The sequence below is a fragment of the Nanorana parkeri genome, unplaced genomic scaffold, assembly GCF_000935625.1.
Source record: "Nanorana parkeri isolate BGI_ZX_2015 unplaced genomic scaffold, ASM93562v1 scaffold2505, whole genome shotgun sequence".
NCBI classification, from domain to species: Eukaryota; Metazoa; Chordata; class Amphibia; order Anura; family Dicroglossidae; genus Nanorana; species Nanorana parkeri.
In genome coordinates, this window is record NW_017308773.1 from 63,322 (window position 1) to 78,492 (window position 15,171).

Consider the following 15,171-nt stretch of genomic DNA (forward strand, 5'->3'; position numbering starts at 1 on the left):
ATATATATATATAAAGTATATTGCTGCTTTGCATGTTTTTTTCATAATTAGTGATGTTTTTCCAGTCTCAGAAGTCTAAATACTTACATTCAGCTGATGGTCTTGCTTCCAGATGTGTTATGAGGATGAGAAGTAGTGTGCAGAAATACAGCAGCTTCATCTTGCAAGGTGTAGAGATCGTTATAAGTGACTATGGGGAATAACAATACAAACAGTATTACTATTCAACTCAATCTAAACAGACTGTAAAGTTTTCCATGTTTTTATCTACAGTTTCTTAGTTTATGAAATTCAGAATGTAATACCGATCTTTATTTGTCTATAGATATTAGCGTTATTCTATCCAAAAGTGACACTACAATTATACACAAACTGTGTGCGGTTAAGCCACCTGCTGGACTTCAATGGTAAGATCTTCCATCTATTTTGCTATCCACCTTGGAGAGTGGCAGATGTTTTAAGTGTTTTCACCCCTCATGTTTTATTCAGTGGGGAGACTGGAACCCCCTTCTAATGACCATGGCAGATGTGCAGATCTAAGAATGGTGGTGCAGAAATTTTACCAACAGAACCCATGAGAGTCTCATGGTTAAACTCTTAGAATCTAACAGAAACTCAAAGCTGAAGTTTAATCTTCTTATATTTTGCCTTTAGCTACAGGCAGGCTCTATCTGACATGCTGCAGCTTCTAATGTACACTATGAGAAGCTCAGACTGTACAGTGAAATCAGGGTTAACAATTTTAGTACAAGATAGGAGACTGGACAACTGTGCATGGGAGGCTGGAGTTCAACCAAAAAAACAAAAACATAGCACAGTGGCTTAGTGGTTTGCATATCTGCTTTGCATCACTGACAGGCCCCGGTTTATACCAGTCAGGACACTATCAGCACTGTGCTTACGTGGGTTTCCTAAGGATATACCGGTTTCCTCCCATACTTCAAATCTATGGGGTTCGGATTATTAATAACCCTATGACGTGTATATTGGGTGTATATGAATCCTTAAACAATGAATATTATGAGAAGCTAGCCATTATGAGAGCTCTATTTGTGGCTCGTGGACTTATTGCATGTAAATGGATGTCGGCAGTGACACCTACTAAAGGGGAGTGAAGAAAAGCACTTGAAAGAGTGGTTGCATAATGTCAAAACATTGTGGCATTTTAGATAAGCACTGGAAAATGTGGGGAAAGTGGAATGCATATAGTGCCAATGTATGTATATGATGTGGGAACTTTATTGCAAGTAGAAGATTATGTATAAGAAAAAAGCGTGATCAACTGTATTTAACTCATATGTGGATCTTTTCCTTTTGTTTCTTATATCTTATATATTATAATCAGCAAATTGAATCTTTCTTTCTTTTTTTTTTGTTTTGTTTTGTTGGTTTGTTGTTGGTTTGTTTTATTGGGTGATGTGATTGGAATATATTTTATGTAAACTTTTAAAATGGTATAATAAAAAATATTGAAGTAAAAAAATATATAAATAAATAATATAGAGGTTGGAATAAATAGCTCAATCTCAGTGTTTGCTGATAAAAACAATATTTTTAGGGCTGCTGTACGGGCTATTCACTATAGCCCGTACAGCAGCCGAAGGCGGCCGAGCAGCACACCCAAGCGGCTCAGCAGAGCCGAAGGCATATGCTTCGGCTCGACTGAGCAAAAGTGACAGTCGGAGCGGGGCGAATGGCCTGCCGAAGCCTAGCCTTTCACCTCGCAAATGACAGCTGGGCGGAGCCAGCCGTGATCTCGGCTGATCCTTTGGCTAGCTTTGTGAATAGACCCTGTAGATGTGTTTCTAAGTTCACAAAATATACAGGAATATGGACATTCTTAATGACATGCACATACACCCAGACACACATACATACAGTATATAGGTTGAATTAGATGGTCCTTTGTCTTTGTTTAACCTTACAAACTATCTAGTTATTTGGTGGAGTGACTAATTAATTAATTTAGAAAAAAATGTTTAGCAGATATAACCTGTAAGAAAGTTATTAGCCTGAAAATTGTGCAAAATTTTACACAGAGCTACTAACATCTGCAAAGTCTTAGTAGATGCTTAAGGCCACGTAAACCTTTGGAAGGCTGCATCAACCTTAGGAAATGTTTTTGAATTTGCAGATATTTGCTACACTGTATCAAATTAACAAAATTAGAGTCTGTCTAGTAATAAACCTTACCTTTACCTTATTAAGGTAAATTATCTCATCTGAGCCTAAAATCTATGGCAATGTCTAATGTAAGTAATTTTAAAGCAGTACTTAACATTCTGAAATTGCAAATTAAAACTAATGCATGCAACCATAATTATAAACTGTGTTTCTTGAGGATTTCTCAGTAGGTTTCCCAACTGCTGGGCAGGCACTTCTCAAGGCCAAGGATACTCTGTGACCTCTGGTTTAACCTCTCTGCTGGCTGCACAGCTCAATGGTCTTAGGTTTTCTACACCTCTCCTTCATTTGCATAAGGGGCAGAGTACATCTTTGCACATAACAGTGGTCATTTGATTGACAGCTGCATTTGGCCAAACAAGTGGTTGATAAAAGAGAAGGAGAGAGGCCGGGGGAGCACTATTGCCTATTGTTGGATAGACTGGATAGAAGACAACTGTAATCATTTAATCAGAGAAACAGATTATAATAGGGAACATTACCATGTAATGTTCCCTAATATAATCCATTTTGCAAATTAAATAACATTACAGCACAGTGTGCGGTTACACCCCCCCCTGCAACAAGACCCCCGGCAGCACAATCGCCCACCGCCCCCCAGCCCCTCTCCATTCGGACTCACCCTGTACACTGAGTTTGACAGCATCCCGGCCACACAGGGGCGGGACATGCGACACAGACACACTCTCCTCTCCCGCTGCCTGTTACTAGGGACGCGGTCGGGAGAGGAGTTGAGTCACAGGCCCCTCCCCCTTTCTGAGAAGCTGCTGTGCAGAAGAAGCCGCTGTGTGTAAGAATGATCGCCACCGCCGTCTTTAAGGGGTCTGCTCAGTCCTCTCTGCCCAGTGGCAACAGTCCCCAAGAGCGGATCTCAGTGAGCCCCTCAACTGCCTTTGCCCCCCGGGGCGGCCGCACCAGCTGCACCGCCGGTAGTTCCGCCCCTGGATTACACATCCCACAGTAATATCACTGTGTTTCCTATTATTGGATTGGCAGGCAAAAACTATGATACTGTGGAAAAGACTTTGCTGGCCTACTTCATTTTACTATTATTAGCAGGGCAGCCATCAGGGGGGTACGACCGATACTCATGTAAGGGGCCTGGGCAGCCTGGGGGGCCCGCTCGAGTTTCTTTTGTGGTCTCTTGATTAAAGCAAGCTTGTAGTGCCTAATGCCACCATTGCTGACCTCTCCATCTAAAAGTACTTGTTTTCTGGTTGCCATGCTGGTCCAATTCACCTGTGCTCTTCTCTACTGACCACCCTTTCACCTGTGCATGCCTCCAAAGGTTGCCATAGCACCCACACAATTCTCCAGTGACTGAAAATGCACCCACAAACTTCAATGTCTATCACTGCACCTATACACCTAACTTGCCGCCATTTCACCTTTGCACTTCTCCACTGACTGCTACTACACCATGGAGCATTTCTACACTGACTGCAACTGTAACTGCACCGGCTTATATCTTCACTGCCAATGTAAAGGCACAGCATGTACCATAAACTGCCATATTGTATACTCTGTAGTATATATTGCGTTCCCCAGACTACTGAACTTGCTATACTATATTGTATATTCACTTCACATATAAATATTTAAGGCATTCAGTATTCATCCTGTGCACAATTTTGCTAGCACAACATAAAACACAAACTGGGATCATATGACCACAGCTGTGATTATCTTCTTAAAATAATTATGCTTTCATGAAGGCTTCTCTTTGAAATTAGGATGTAGGCGTATAAACAAAAAAATAAATGGTTGTTTGCAACTTTGAACACCGTGTTTCCTGTATTTTCTCTTTCACTGAACCAAATACAATATGGTTGCCTTCTTGCCATAGCAATTCACTCGTGTGCAGCTGGTTCTCAATAGTGTGTCTAATGTGAATGAACTTCGCTAGGGTTAAGTTACTACCAAGACTAAACACTGCCGAATGAGCCCAGTGTGCCCCACAAAAGGAAATAAAGAACACATTTCCAGCTCAGTTAGTTCAGTTAGTTTATTTAAGGCAAAATGAATAGCGTACCACATATGTTTTTTCATTGAAATGACAAGCTACATTATTCTATGCAAAGTATACTAAAACAGTTTCATGCCATTTATGTGTATCAAATTTTGGCTAAAATTCAGATGCTAATGCGGCTACTCAATAGCAGGTTATAAAGTAATTAAATATAGAAACAAGTGAGCAGGGCCCGCCTTAGGCCTTTAGGCGCCCTGTGCAAGAAAGCTTTACAGCGCCCCTCAGTGACCACACCTTGGCGGCCGGGAGCGGGAGACTCCCGGGGCGCCAGGGAGAGTTAGCTGTTTGGAGATCAGTGTCCCTGGTTAGCAGGTAACCAGGGATGTCAGGTTGTCACGTGGACCCTTTTTTCAAGTGGGTGCATCTAGAAAAGTAAAAATAAAAAGCAGAACATAAAACCCAGACTACATGTTAAATTAATGAATTACTATATGTCCAAATATATGAAAAATGTATTCAGGCACATAATAATTTGTTTGAGAATGTGCGGCCACCGGCACGTTCTGCGAATGTGTGCCACCACGTTCTCCGGAATGTGTGAGCACATATGGCAAAAGATCAAATTGGGTGCAGGTTTGTCAGGAGGAAGCCCAACCTCCCTTAAAGGCACAGGGACGCACAAGGGATCCCGCACATCACAAGGCAACTGAGACCCCCCATGCATCACTGAACCAAATCAGTCAAGCAAAACAAATGGCAAACGCACTCAAATGGCAAACGCACAGGTGACGTCACACGCCGATATATGCGCCACCATCTTGGTGTATACCCAGATATACACCAAGATGCGCGGCGCCCAACACGTGCGGTGTTATATGACGTCATGCGCCCTGCCTCCAGAACGCGCCAATGGCTGAATCCAAAATAGCATAAAAATTTGTTTTGTTTGATGAAACAAATGAAAATGTTTTTAGTTTTCGTTCATTTCATCTGAAATTAATTTTTAATCTTTGCACGTCTTATAATACGTGTGTGTGTGGGGAGGGGGGGGGGTAATTTTCACTTTTTAAAATAATTTTTACAATTTTTTTTATTGTTATTCATTTTTTTTACTGTTGGGGGGCTTTGGGGAAATATTAGGGGTCTAAACAGACCCCTCACATTTACCTTTTAAAATAGAAAAGAAATTGAGGACAGTGAGTCTTAATGGGGAGAGGCATCTGTACAGAGTGCTACTCCCCATTCAGAAATTCATGAATGAACAGGAAGTGATGTAAATCACATCCTGGTCATTCATAATGGGGGACACATAGTACTATGTGTCCCCAGTTATTTACAAACACTGGAGTGATCAGACGATCACTCCAGTGTTTGTGCTGCACACAGAGGATCGGTAAATATCAATGATACTTACCGATCCTCCGCTCAGCTACACACAGAGCCGCTGTGAAACTGACAGGATGACGCGGCTCCGCTCTACTCACCGCTCAGCCGTCCTGAAAGCTGCGGCTTCTCTCCTCCTCACTGCTCCGCCATCCGACATGACAGCGCTCCCTCCTTGCCAATGTGTTTTGTTTGATGAAACAAATGAAAACGTTTTTAGTTTTCGTTCATTTCATCTGAAATGAATTTTTTATCTTTGCACTTTTTATAATATGTGTGTGTGAGTTCTAAATGAATGGAGAGCACTCAGTACAGAGGCTTCCCATTCATTCAGACACTGATGATAGTGAAATATTTACTATCACCAGTTTCTGAATGGGGAGAAGCATCTGTACAGAGTGCTACTCCCCATTCAGAAATTCATGAATGAACAGGAAGTGATGTAAATCACATCCTGTTAATTCATAACTGGGGACACATAGTTCTATGTGTCCCCAGTTATTTACAAACACTGGAGTGATCAGACGATCACTCCAGTGTTTGTGCTGCACACAGAGGATCGGTAAATATCAATGATACTTACCGATCCTCCGCTCAGCTACACACAGAGCCGCTGTGGAACTGACAGGATGACAGCGGCTCCGCTCTACTCACCGCTCAGCCGTCCTTAAAGCTGCAGCTTCTCTCCTCCTCACTGCTCGGCCATCCGACATGACAGCGCTCCCTCCTGCGCCCCCCGCAGGAGGGGAGCAGGATACTATAACATTATATCACATTATATTTCACTTTAACCATGGACGGTGTTGGAAGCATTTTAGATTTTTGTATTTATTCAATTACATATGTTTTTCCTGTGAGATTAAAATGTATGATATATTTATGTACGGTTTAATATGATTTTTTCCTCATGGTGGGATCTGCTGTTTGAGGGTTTGATTAATCTTTAAAGAATTTTAAACTGTCACTAAATTGTCTCTGTCTCTAAATTGTCTCGATTTCTCTAAACTGTCCCAAACTCTAAACTGTCTCTAAATTGTCCCAGTCTCTAAACTGTCTCTAAACTGTCTCTAAATTGTCCCAAACTCTAAACTGTCTCTAAATTGTAACAAACTCTAAACTGTCTCTAAATTGTCCCGGTCACTAAATTGTCCCAAACTCTAAACTGTCTCTTAATTGTCCCAGTCTCTAAACTGTCTCTAAATTGTCGAAAGCTTGCAGGGAACATCCTGGATGACGGCTGAATAGCCCTGAAGTGCTCAGCTAACTTGAGGGAATGAAGCTCTATTATTTTTAATGGTTCAAATGCTGGACGCAATTACTGTGCAGTTGAAAAATTATGTAAAATGTCGCAAAACATGTGCAGTTGGTCACAAACATTAATATTTTGGAAGAATGCTTCAAAAAAGATGCAGAACAGAGATACAACATTGCGGATAGTTAGCATGACACTTTGTGACTAAATTTGTCGCAACCTCATTCATAAATTCCCCTTCAGTGTTTAGCACAATCCTAGGTGTGGATGAGCCTTGGAGGTAAGCAAATTGACACCAATTCACCTTCAGTAAACTGTAGTATACCAACAAAGGTATAGCTCTGGATCTTTAAAATGGAAGTAAAACCTGGTGAAAAAAGCCCCCCTGTAGCCTATACCTATAATGTGATAGTATGCACAGCATTTTAGAACATTATGACAGACTTATCTACCAAACCAATACCCTCCAGCGTGGTACACCTTCCTCTCTGGCGGTTCCATTGTCCACTTGGTCCTGTTCAGGGTTTTGAGTCTTCAGCGGCTTGATTAGCTGAGCCCTAATTATGCAAGATGAGTTACTTCATCTCAAATATGCTAGGTTCATGCACTGAGCTACTCATGTGCTGCCCAGCATACAGAAACAAAAATTGCTGATTGGTAAAAATACGTTTTTACGCCAGAAGAGACATACACAGTAAAAGTCTACCAATCTGCAATTTTGTCCCCCTTTACTTCCACTCTAAGAGATTCTAACAATGTGTCTCACAATACAGTTTGGTCTCTTGAAGCTCTTTGCATTTGTGGCTACTGATTTTATCTCAATCGTCATGGTCTTTGACAAACTTCACATTGAACGATAACACCTGCTGAGAGAGGAAAAATAATTCATCACAGTCACATTAGAAATACATGTCTAGCTTCATACAGAAATGTAGCTCCTATGCTGATCTTTTCCTGGAAATGATATTAATAAATAGCAGGTGGCGTTGAAGATCGTAGTCCAAAGTCTCAAAATGCGTTCTTTATGAGATAAATCCCCTGCGCTGACTTCAGAAGAGAAAAGAGGCATCGCTTGGAACAACTTGATGCCCTGATGTTGACAGACCTCTGTTCAGATGGAATCTTGCACTAGACGTGGTGGATGAAAAGGGCTTTGTGTTCTCTGTACACAGATTGCAAGCATTGACACCAAAGAGAGACATTGGTTTCATGGGAATTTGTGTGAAAAAAACAAAAACTCAGCCTCTTACAAGAAAACTGTTTCAGCGTGCCAGTTTCTAGATAAGAGTGGACAAGATGTCACATTTTTCAACCTCACATGAGGCCCCTGACAGCTCCTAAGGATTTGCAGAACAAAAAAAGTGTATGTACAGCCAAATATTTTTTTTTAGTTTTGAATAGACTAGGTCCAAGCCCTTTCGCCATCTGAGGGTGCGGGGGCTTGTGGGATGTGGCCCCTGTATCACCTGGCAACCAGTGACACCACTGGTTGCCAGGACCTGAGCAGGACGCCGGCTAAGTGTATGGGCCTTACATATCCCCCTACCCAGCTCTTAGCAACCTGGGACACTCTGGCCGGAAAGGGGGCAGCAAGCTCTTGTGTTGTCATCCTGTTACACGGGCTCCCCATGAAGGCTACAAGCGGCTATTTCAAAACACATTACCCAGGCATGTTCCAGCATTGTCACCATCTGAAAACCTGAGAAATGAGGTGTAGCACTTGCTAGATCGCAGATTGTTTTTAAGCCATGCCATTGCTTAAAAACACATTTTTCAAAAATATAAACAAAGTATTTTATTTTAAAAAAAGCTAATATTTATGATACACAGTGCTTAAGGAAATTAAATGGGTTGTTACATAACAGATCCAAGTGTTATTTCATAGGTAGAACCTGCCAGATTGGTTAGCCCGCTGGCTTTCCAGTCTTGAGAGCATTCTGTTGTAGTTTTTGGCTCTGTTTCTGCCATTTTGGGATTTAGGATATTTCTCACCAACCTTCATGTTTTTCCACTCCTTCTATTGTATTCTCTATAATATGAAATACGAAATCCAGCAGGGAGAGTGGGACCCCTTCCTTATGGACATGGTAGGTGTGCATACATGAGATCTTAAGAGAGTTATACTATTCTTCTATTAGTTCTGGTTGAGGCATTACTTTGGTTACACACTATCTTATGAATAATCAAATACTCTTCTTAGTTGGTCCAAGCTGGTACCAAACTCTCATTTTCAGTGCAGCGAATATGGACCACAGCTATAGAGATTATTCAGGCTCAGTGGATCCTCTTAGGAGTAGCTGTTGTGATCAGTAAGCCACCATTTGAAAGTGGTGAGTATAACAACACAAGATGTGCAGAGCCTTTTGTAAAGGGTTGAACACCCACTAGTCATCTGGGTTTGCACATCTTCCTAGGAGAAATAGAGTGTATGTATAGCCAAAACCTTTTAACCACTTCAAGACCAGGTGTTTAGACCCCCTTCCTGGCCAGGCCATTTTTCAGTATTCAGCGCTGCGATACTTTGACTGACGTTTATTCCGTCATGCAACGCTGTACTGAAATTAATTTTACACCATTTTTTAGGGACAGATAGAGCTTTATTTTGGTGGTATTTAATCATCACTGGGGGTTTTATTTTTTATTATAATTAGAAAAAATTACTGAAAATTTTGAAAAAAAAACTTTTTTTTAACATTATGTTAGGAAACATTTATTATTACCCAGTTTTTTGGTCAAATATAAAAGATCGGGTCACGTCGGTTAAATAGACACCAAACATGTCAAGCTTATTCTTGAGTAGAATGGTAAAAGGTTGAACCGCTGTCAAGTTTTTATTTGGATTTGTGTTCCCATTAGGGACATTCAGCCTCTCTATTTGTCCGGTTAGCTTTTGTTTCCAAAATAAACAATGACAGGAAATCCAAAATTTTACAGTTGTCCCAAGAACAGGAATGGACAGGAAATCTTCCACTTATTCTGAGGACAACTGTCCCCTCACTTTTTAGAGATTTACTCTCACTTCCTGTTCCATCTCCATCACAGGAAATGAAGGGAGTTATCCCGACAGGCGACAGATAGCAAAACATAAAACAATAGGGGTTTGAAACCTTTCCTACTCTACCTAAAACTTAAATATACATTTTTGGTATACATACACTTTAAAGTCATTCAGATGATCTCTGTTTTTCTTCACAGTTTTATGAATGTATTATGATTTGTATTTATTGTACCTTATTTATTTTTAGGTTGTATTTAATTGTCACTGTTGCACTTTATGGGGTGATATATTGATGTATTTCAATCACAATACAGATTATAACAGTAACAGACCAAGGCTCTGGTTACTGAGACCTGGATTTCCAACTAGAGTACAGGAAACCCAGATGTTTGCCAAGGGTAGTGAACGCATGAGACTTGATCGAGCTAATAAGGAATGTAAATGCGTTTCATAAAAACAGTGAATCTTCTGAGCATATCATTAATTGTATACAACAGTGGGTTAAACATCAAGAGAAAGTCCTTTAATACAAAATATTTAGATATAAATGACTTCCCTTACTGGCACCAGGACCTTGTTGCTAACAAAAACCCAATTGCCACAGGCTAATAAACAACACAAATAAGGTATGACGCTGAGTCTCCACAGGCATGTAGGGTAGTAAATTGTTACTGTGTGTTTAGCTAACCATTTATCACTGAGAAGGAAATATGCACATTTGGTAGGAATCACACCTCTCCAGCTATGGATTTTCCTACAAGCTTGCCTTCCTGCCTCTAGTGTACAATGCGGCCCTTTACTAAAATGCAGGTGTACAGAAATGTTATCTGAATATTGGACTCAAAACAGGCAACACTGTGCAGCAAGGAGGACGGGGTTATGTCGCTTAGTTTAGCATAGCACAATGGTGAAAAATGTTACATGACACTTAAAAGGAATGCCTGTTCCTTCCATAAAAACAAAGCTCTGATTCTTCTAAATAAAGACTTCAGCCATGGAGGCATGCAAACACTGGGTACAATGAATGGAAGACTGTGCTTATAGGTACACTGAATGGAAGACTGTGTTTATGGTCTGTTCTAGGCTGATGTTAGGAAAGCGGGAACAAGGTTGAACAAAGATTGCCTCTGAAGTTTGCATTTTTATTAACGCATGAACAAATTTTATCCTATGCAAGTTATGAGATTCAAGATTCAAGACATTAAGTATTGGGCAGGGTATGTGACAAATGCACTCTCTGCCTAACCCTGTGCAGTGATTTTCCAGCAACAACAATCTACACACCAGTGATTGTCACTTGAGTTCACTCTGCAGATAAAGTGTACAGTATCTAAACCCAAAAACAAAATTGTAATATTTTGAAACCTGACAATCCTTAGATGTGGTGGCTGCATTCGTTTTTAGTTTTTTTTTCACTTGGTGATGCGGTCAGTAGCGCACTTCCTGTCTTAGGATAACTACATTCACTCCTCTACTTTACCCTCCCCACAGGGTGATTCTGGTCCTGTCCAAGGGTGGCTACATTGCTCCTACATAGGTAGTGTTAGATGGACTAGTAGATGTAGATGAAAGCTGGCCACACACTGTGCGAAATTTGCTCAGTGGGTGGCCCTGTTGGCAGCCTTCCATCCAGCATCCTTAGATCAGAAAGTTGAAGGAGCCAGTCGGAAAATGTTCGGCCAAACAGTGATGCCAGTCAATTACGATTTGATAAGGACCACACATTTTAGCATAGACATGTGTGGTATCTATCCGATTGTTATCTTCTCATGCATTGTAATCATCTGTTATGAATGAAGCTGCATTATAGCACTAATTACTGATTAGGATAGCACAGCATTAAGAGTCTATGGCTTTCCATTATTGTCACAGGGTATTCCTTTAAAATCAACACGTCACTTTACAATCAACACTAAAAAAACACTTGAGCTACATTTATTAAGCAGTGATATGGCTTTACCAAGGCCATGCCATTGCTTAACAACAAATTTTTCAAGCATAGCATTGTGCTTTACAAATGTGCATGATGCTCTGCATGCTTACAAGCTCTGAAGCAAGGGAGCTTGATGAAGCTGAGTAGCATTTAAAATAAATACTTATTTCCCATACTCCTCTTGTGGCCATAATGCAATGTTTTCCTGATATTGCATTCTACTTGGAAAAAAATACACCCGTAAAGCATTTAAATCAGAACATATCTGTTTCGTAAAACAAAAAGTAACAGTTTAATTGATAGGGTTTATGTTTTAAGTCATTACATAGAATGTCACTATACTTTGAACACATATTGGTAGAAAAAGGAAACACATTTACAAGTCATCTGTTTCATTGACTTTCTGGGTAAGAGCAGCATAGTAAATGTTGCTGTCCTGCATAAGACATTTAAAGGCTTTCCAGCTGATTAAATTTACAACAGTGCTGGAGTGATCCCCGTAGCAACCATAAGTAGTTAATGGCTCACAAACCCAATGGGTATTACTGAAAGGATGGTAACTCTTGTAAAAGTACACCCAGGTTCCCTATTATTGTGATTGAAATAATTTTCTTAGCATAGTCATACAAGCTCATACAGTTTGCGGCCAATTGAAACAGAAGCCAAATAACCCCCTAGTATGTTTTGTTTTTGGATTGTGAGAGGATAACAGTCCATGGGGAAGAAAACTGTGCAAACACCAGAAGAGTATGCAGGATCTATGTAGGTTGTGTTGCTGGCAAGGAATTGAGTCCAATATGTAAATATTGGCAGACATCAAGTATTGCCAATGAACCACCATGCTGCCTGGACTATCATTAGAGCAATAAAAGCATTGCTCTAGTGGCAGGGCTAGACATAAATCTGTCAGGATTGGATCTAGAATTTACATTGCACTGAATTTTTAACAAACCTTACAAGCTCTCAGCAATAGTGGGCAGAACCTTGCAAAATACAATTTTATGGATGTTATTAATTAATAATTAATTTTCTGTGATGTAGACATATAGCCTTTGACAGCTCAATCCTCCTCATTTCTGATCACATCTGCAAAGGAGACAGAATCTTAATTGACAACTCTTATCTCACTGTCTCTGCACTTTCCCAACACAAAACAAGACTTCCCTTCCAGTTCTGGTGCCTGTGCTGATTTCTGTGACAACATATCCCCTTCCCTTCTGTTCCTGAGACCTCACTTGTATCTAGGAAGTACTGGGACACTGAGATAAAACGTCAATCAAAAGGCTGGATCCTCTGCAGACTGTGGTGGGTTAATGAAAAGGAGTGAGCTGTCAAAATCTGTATCTCAGTTTCTACTTAACTCAGAAGCATGGGACAAAAAGCAACATGCACTGTGGAGGTCAGGAGACTGACCTGTGAAATATAATATGGTGAGACTTCTTTAAAGTTCAACATATTTTTTTGGATAGAGGGGAGAGGGATTAGAACACCTGTCAGGTTTTTATTGCCATCTGTATCCTTATTAGAGAGATTCACCTTCCCTATTTGCACTGGTGATCATAATCATTGAGAGTGAACGTGAAAGAAAACGTGAAAGAAAATCTTAAATTCTGACTTGTCACCAGAACACGAATAGAGGGGAAATCTTCCAATGGGCTCGGGTGACTGAAGTCTAAGAGGGGCTTTTCGTCACTTTAGAAAGAACTTCCAGTGGTGGCTATAGGACAGGAAGTGATGGGAAATCTCCCCAAAGGGACACAGATGAAAAAAAGAAACCTGACAGGAGTTATAACCTGATCTCCCCGCAGGCTGCTGCTATGTTTTGAATTTGGCAGGGCTGTCACACACCCAGACAGCCATGCCATTCATTCGCAGATCCTCTGAAGTCCCATCAGCCACCCCGGCAAAGCACTTGTAGTTCTCAATAGAATACATGAGCAGTGATGTCACCACACTTGTAGTCCATTCATTCTTCCTCCTGTCCATGTTGATGAATGCCTTACCTCGATATGGACATGGACAGAAGGGAGATTCCACTGATCGCGGTTGCAATGGTTCCAATGCAAAGAATGAATAAAGGCATATTGTTTTTGTTTTATGAATATGTATTTATTATATTTTGCAAAAATTAGACTATGCCTTTAACCCTATAATTGTCTTCTATGCAAAGATATTTTTGAGACCCCTAAATTGTATGAAGCTCCACTTTAAAAAAAAATTCTCATTGTATAGTTTGTATTTATCTATGTAAAAGGCAACAGGGCAGTTTCTAGGGTTCTAATAGACCAGGGGCACCTCTGGGCACACAGATTAAAATGTTGAGGGGCTGGTAGAATACTATGGTGATCGGTTTGGATTAAATTTGAGTCTAAAGGTGGCTATGCACTATACAGTAGATTGTACAATCTCCTTTAGAGTTGCCAAAGCTATGCAGCATATGAGGACACACCTAAACAATCTATTTAATTTGTATCAAATGAGGCTGGCCTTTGCACTACATAGTTGACGGTAGAAGTGAGTGGATTAGTAGCTTTTTGGTTTCACTACTACTAATGCTACTAATTCAAGCACTTGTTATCTCTCACCTCGACTATTGCAGCTCCCTCCTCATTGGCCTACCTCTACACAGGCTATCCCCTTTAGTCTATCATGAATGCTGCTGCAAGACTCATCCACCTCACCAAATGTTGAATGTTTGCCACCCCTCCCTGCCGATCCCTTCTCTGGCTTCTGAACACCCAAATAATAAAATTCAAAATATTAACAACACACAAAGCCAATGTCAAAATATCACCAAAACCGTCCTCTTTGCTCCTGCCAAGACCTCCTGCTCTCTCACTCACTCCTCCCATGCACGCCTTCAAGACTTCTCCAGAGTCTCTCCCATTTTCTGAAACTCCCTACCACAACCTGCCCGCCTATCTCCCACTCTGTCTGCCTTTAGGTGATCCCTGAAAATTCAAAATTAAAGACCTGGGCACTTGTCCAAAAAGTTAAAAGGTCCAAGGTTGTTAAGCTATGTCGAATGTTGATTAAATCACTTATAATAGATGCTGTCACTAGATGTTTAAACTTTTTAGTTTCTTTCAGAATCAGCTGATCCCCTGAGCACTGGCCCTGATATTCTGTTTTAGGGTGGATCCTCTTCCTTGCAGGGTCCTATGGAGCTGACCTTGTATGTGCTAATAAGTTGTGTGTCTCCACAAACACACAGGTACAGCAAGAGGAGCCACTAGCATATGCCCTGCCCCCCACTCCCTCTACCTTTAGGCCAGTAGCTGGACAGCCTCTAGAGACTGCTTGGTCCTTTGTGATCTTGTACTGAGCGGGAAGTTCAGGGAACTGGACCTGAGGGAGTTGGAGCTGTTCAGAAACATGATGACTGTAAATGCTTGGGAAAAGTTTTAAAAAGATACTTTGCTGGGCAATGTACTGTATATTTTTTTGATCTG

General features: G+C 40.8%; 1 protein-coding gene across 1 annotated transcript in view; it reads right to left on the minus strand.

Annotated features, from left to right (window-relative positions):
* MATN4 (matrilin 4) overlaps positions 1-170 on the minus strand; it is a 54,902-nt gene extending 54,732 nt beyond the window's left edge. The window contains exon 1 of the mRNA XM_018573719.1: positions 88-170. Coding sequence (XP_018429221.1) covers positions 88-160 — 73 coding nt within the window. The 5' untranslated portion in view covers positions 161-170. The remainder of the gene's footprint in view (positions 1-87) is intronic.
* Between the last annotated feature and the right edge of the window lie 15,001 nt (positions 171-15,171).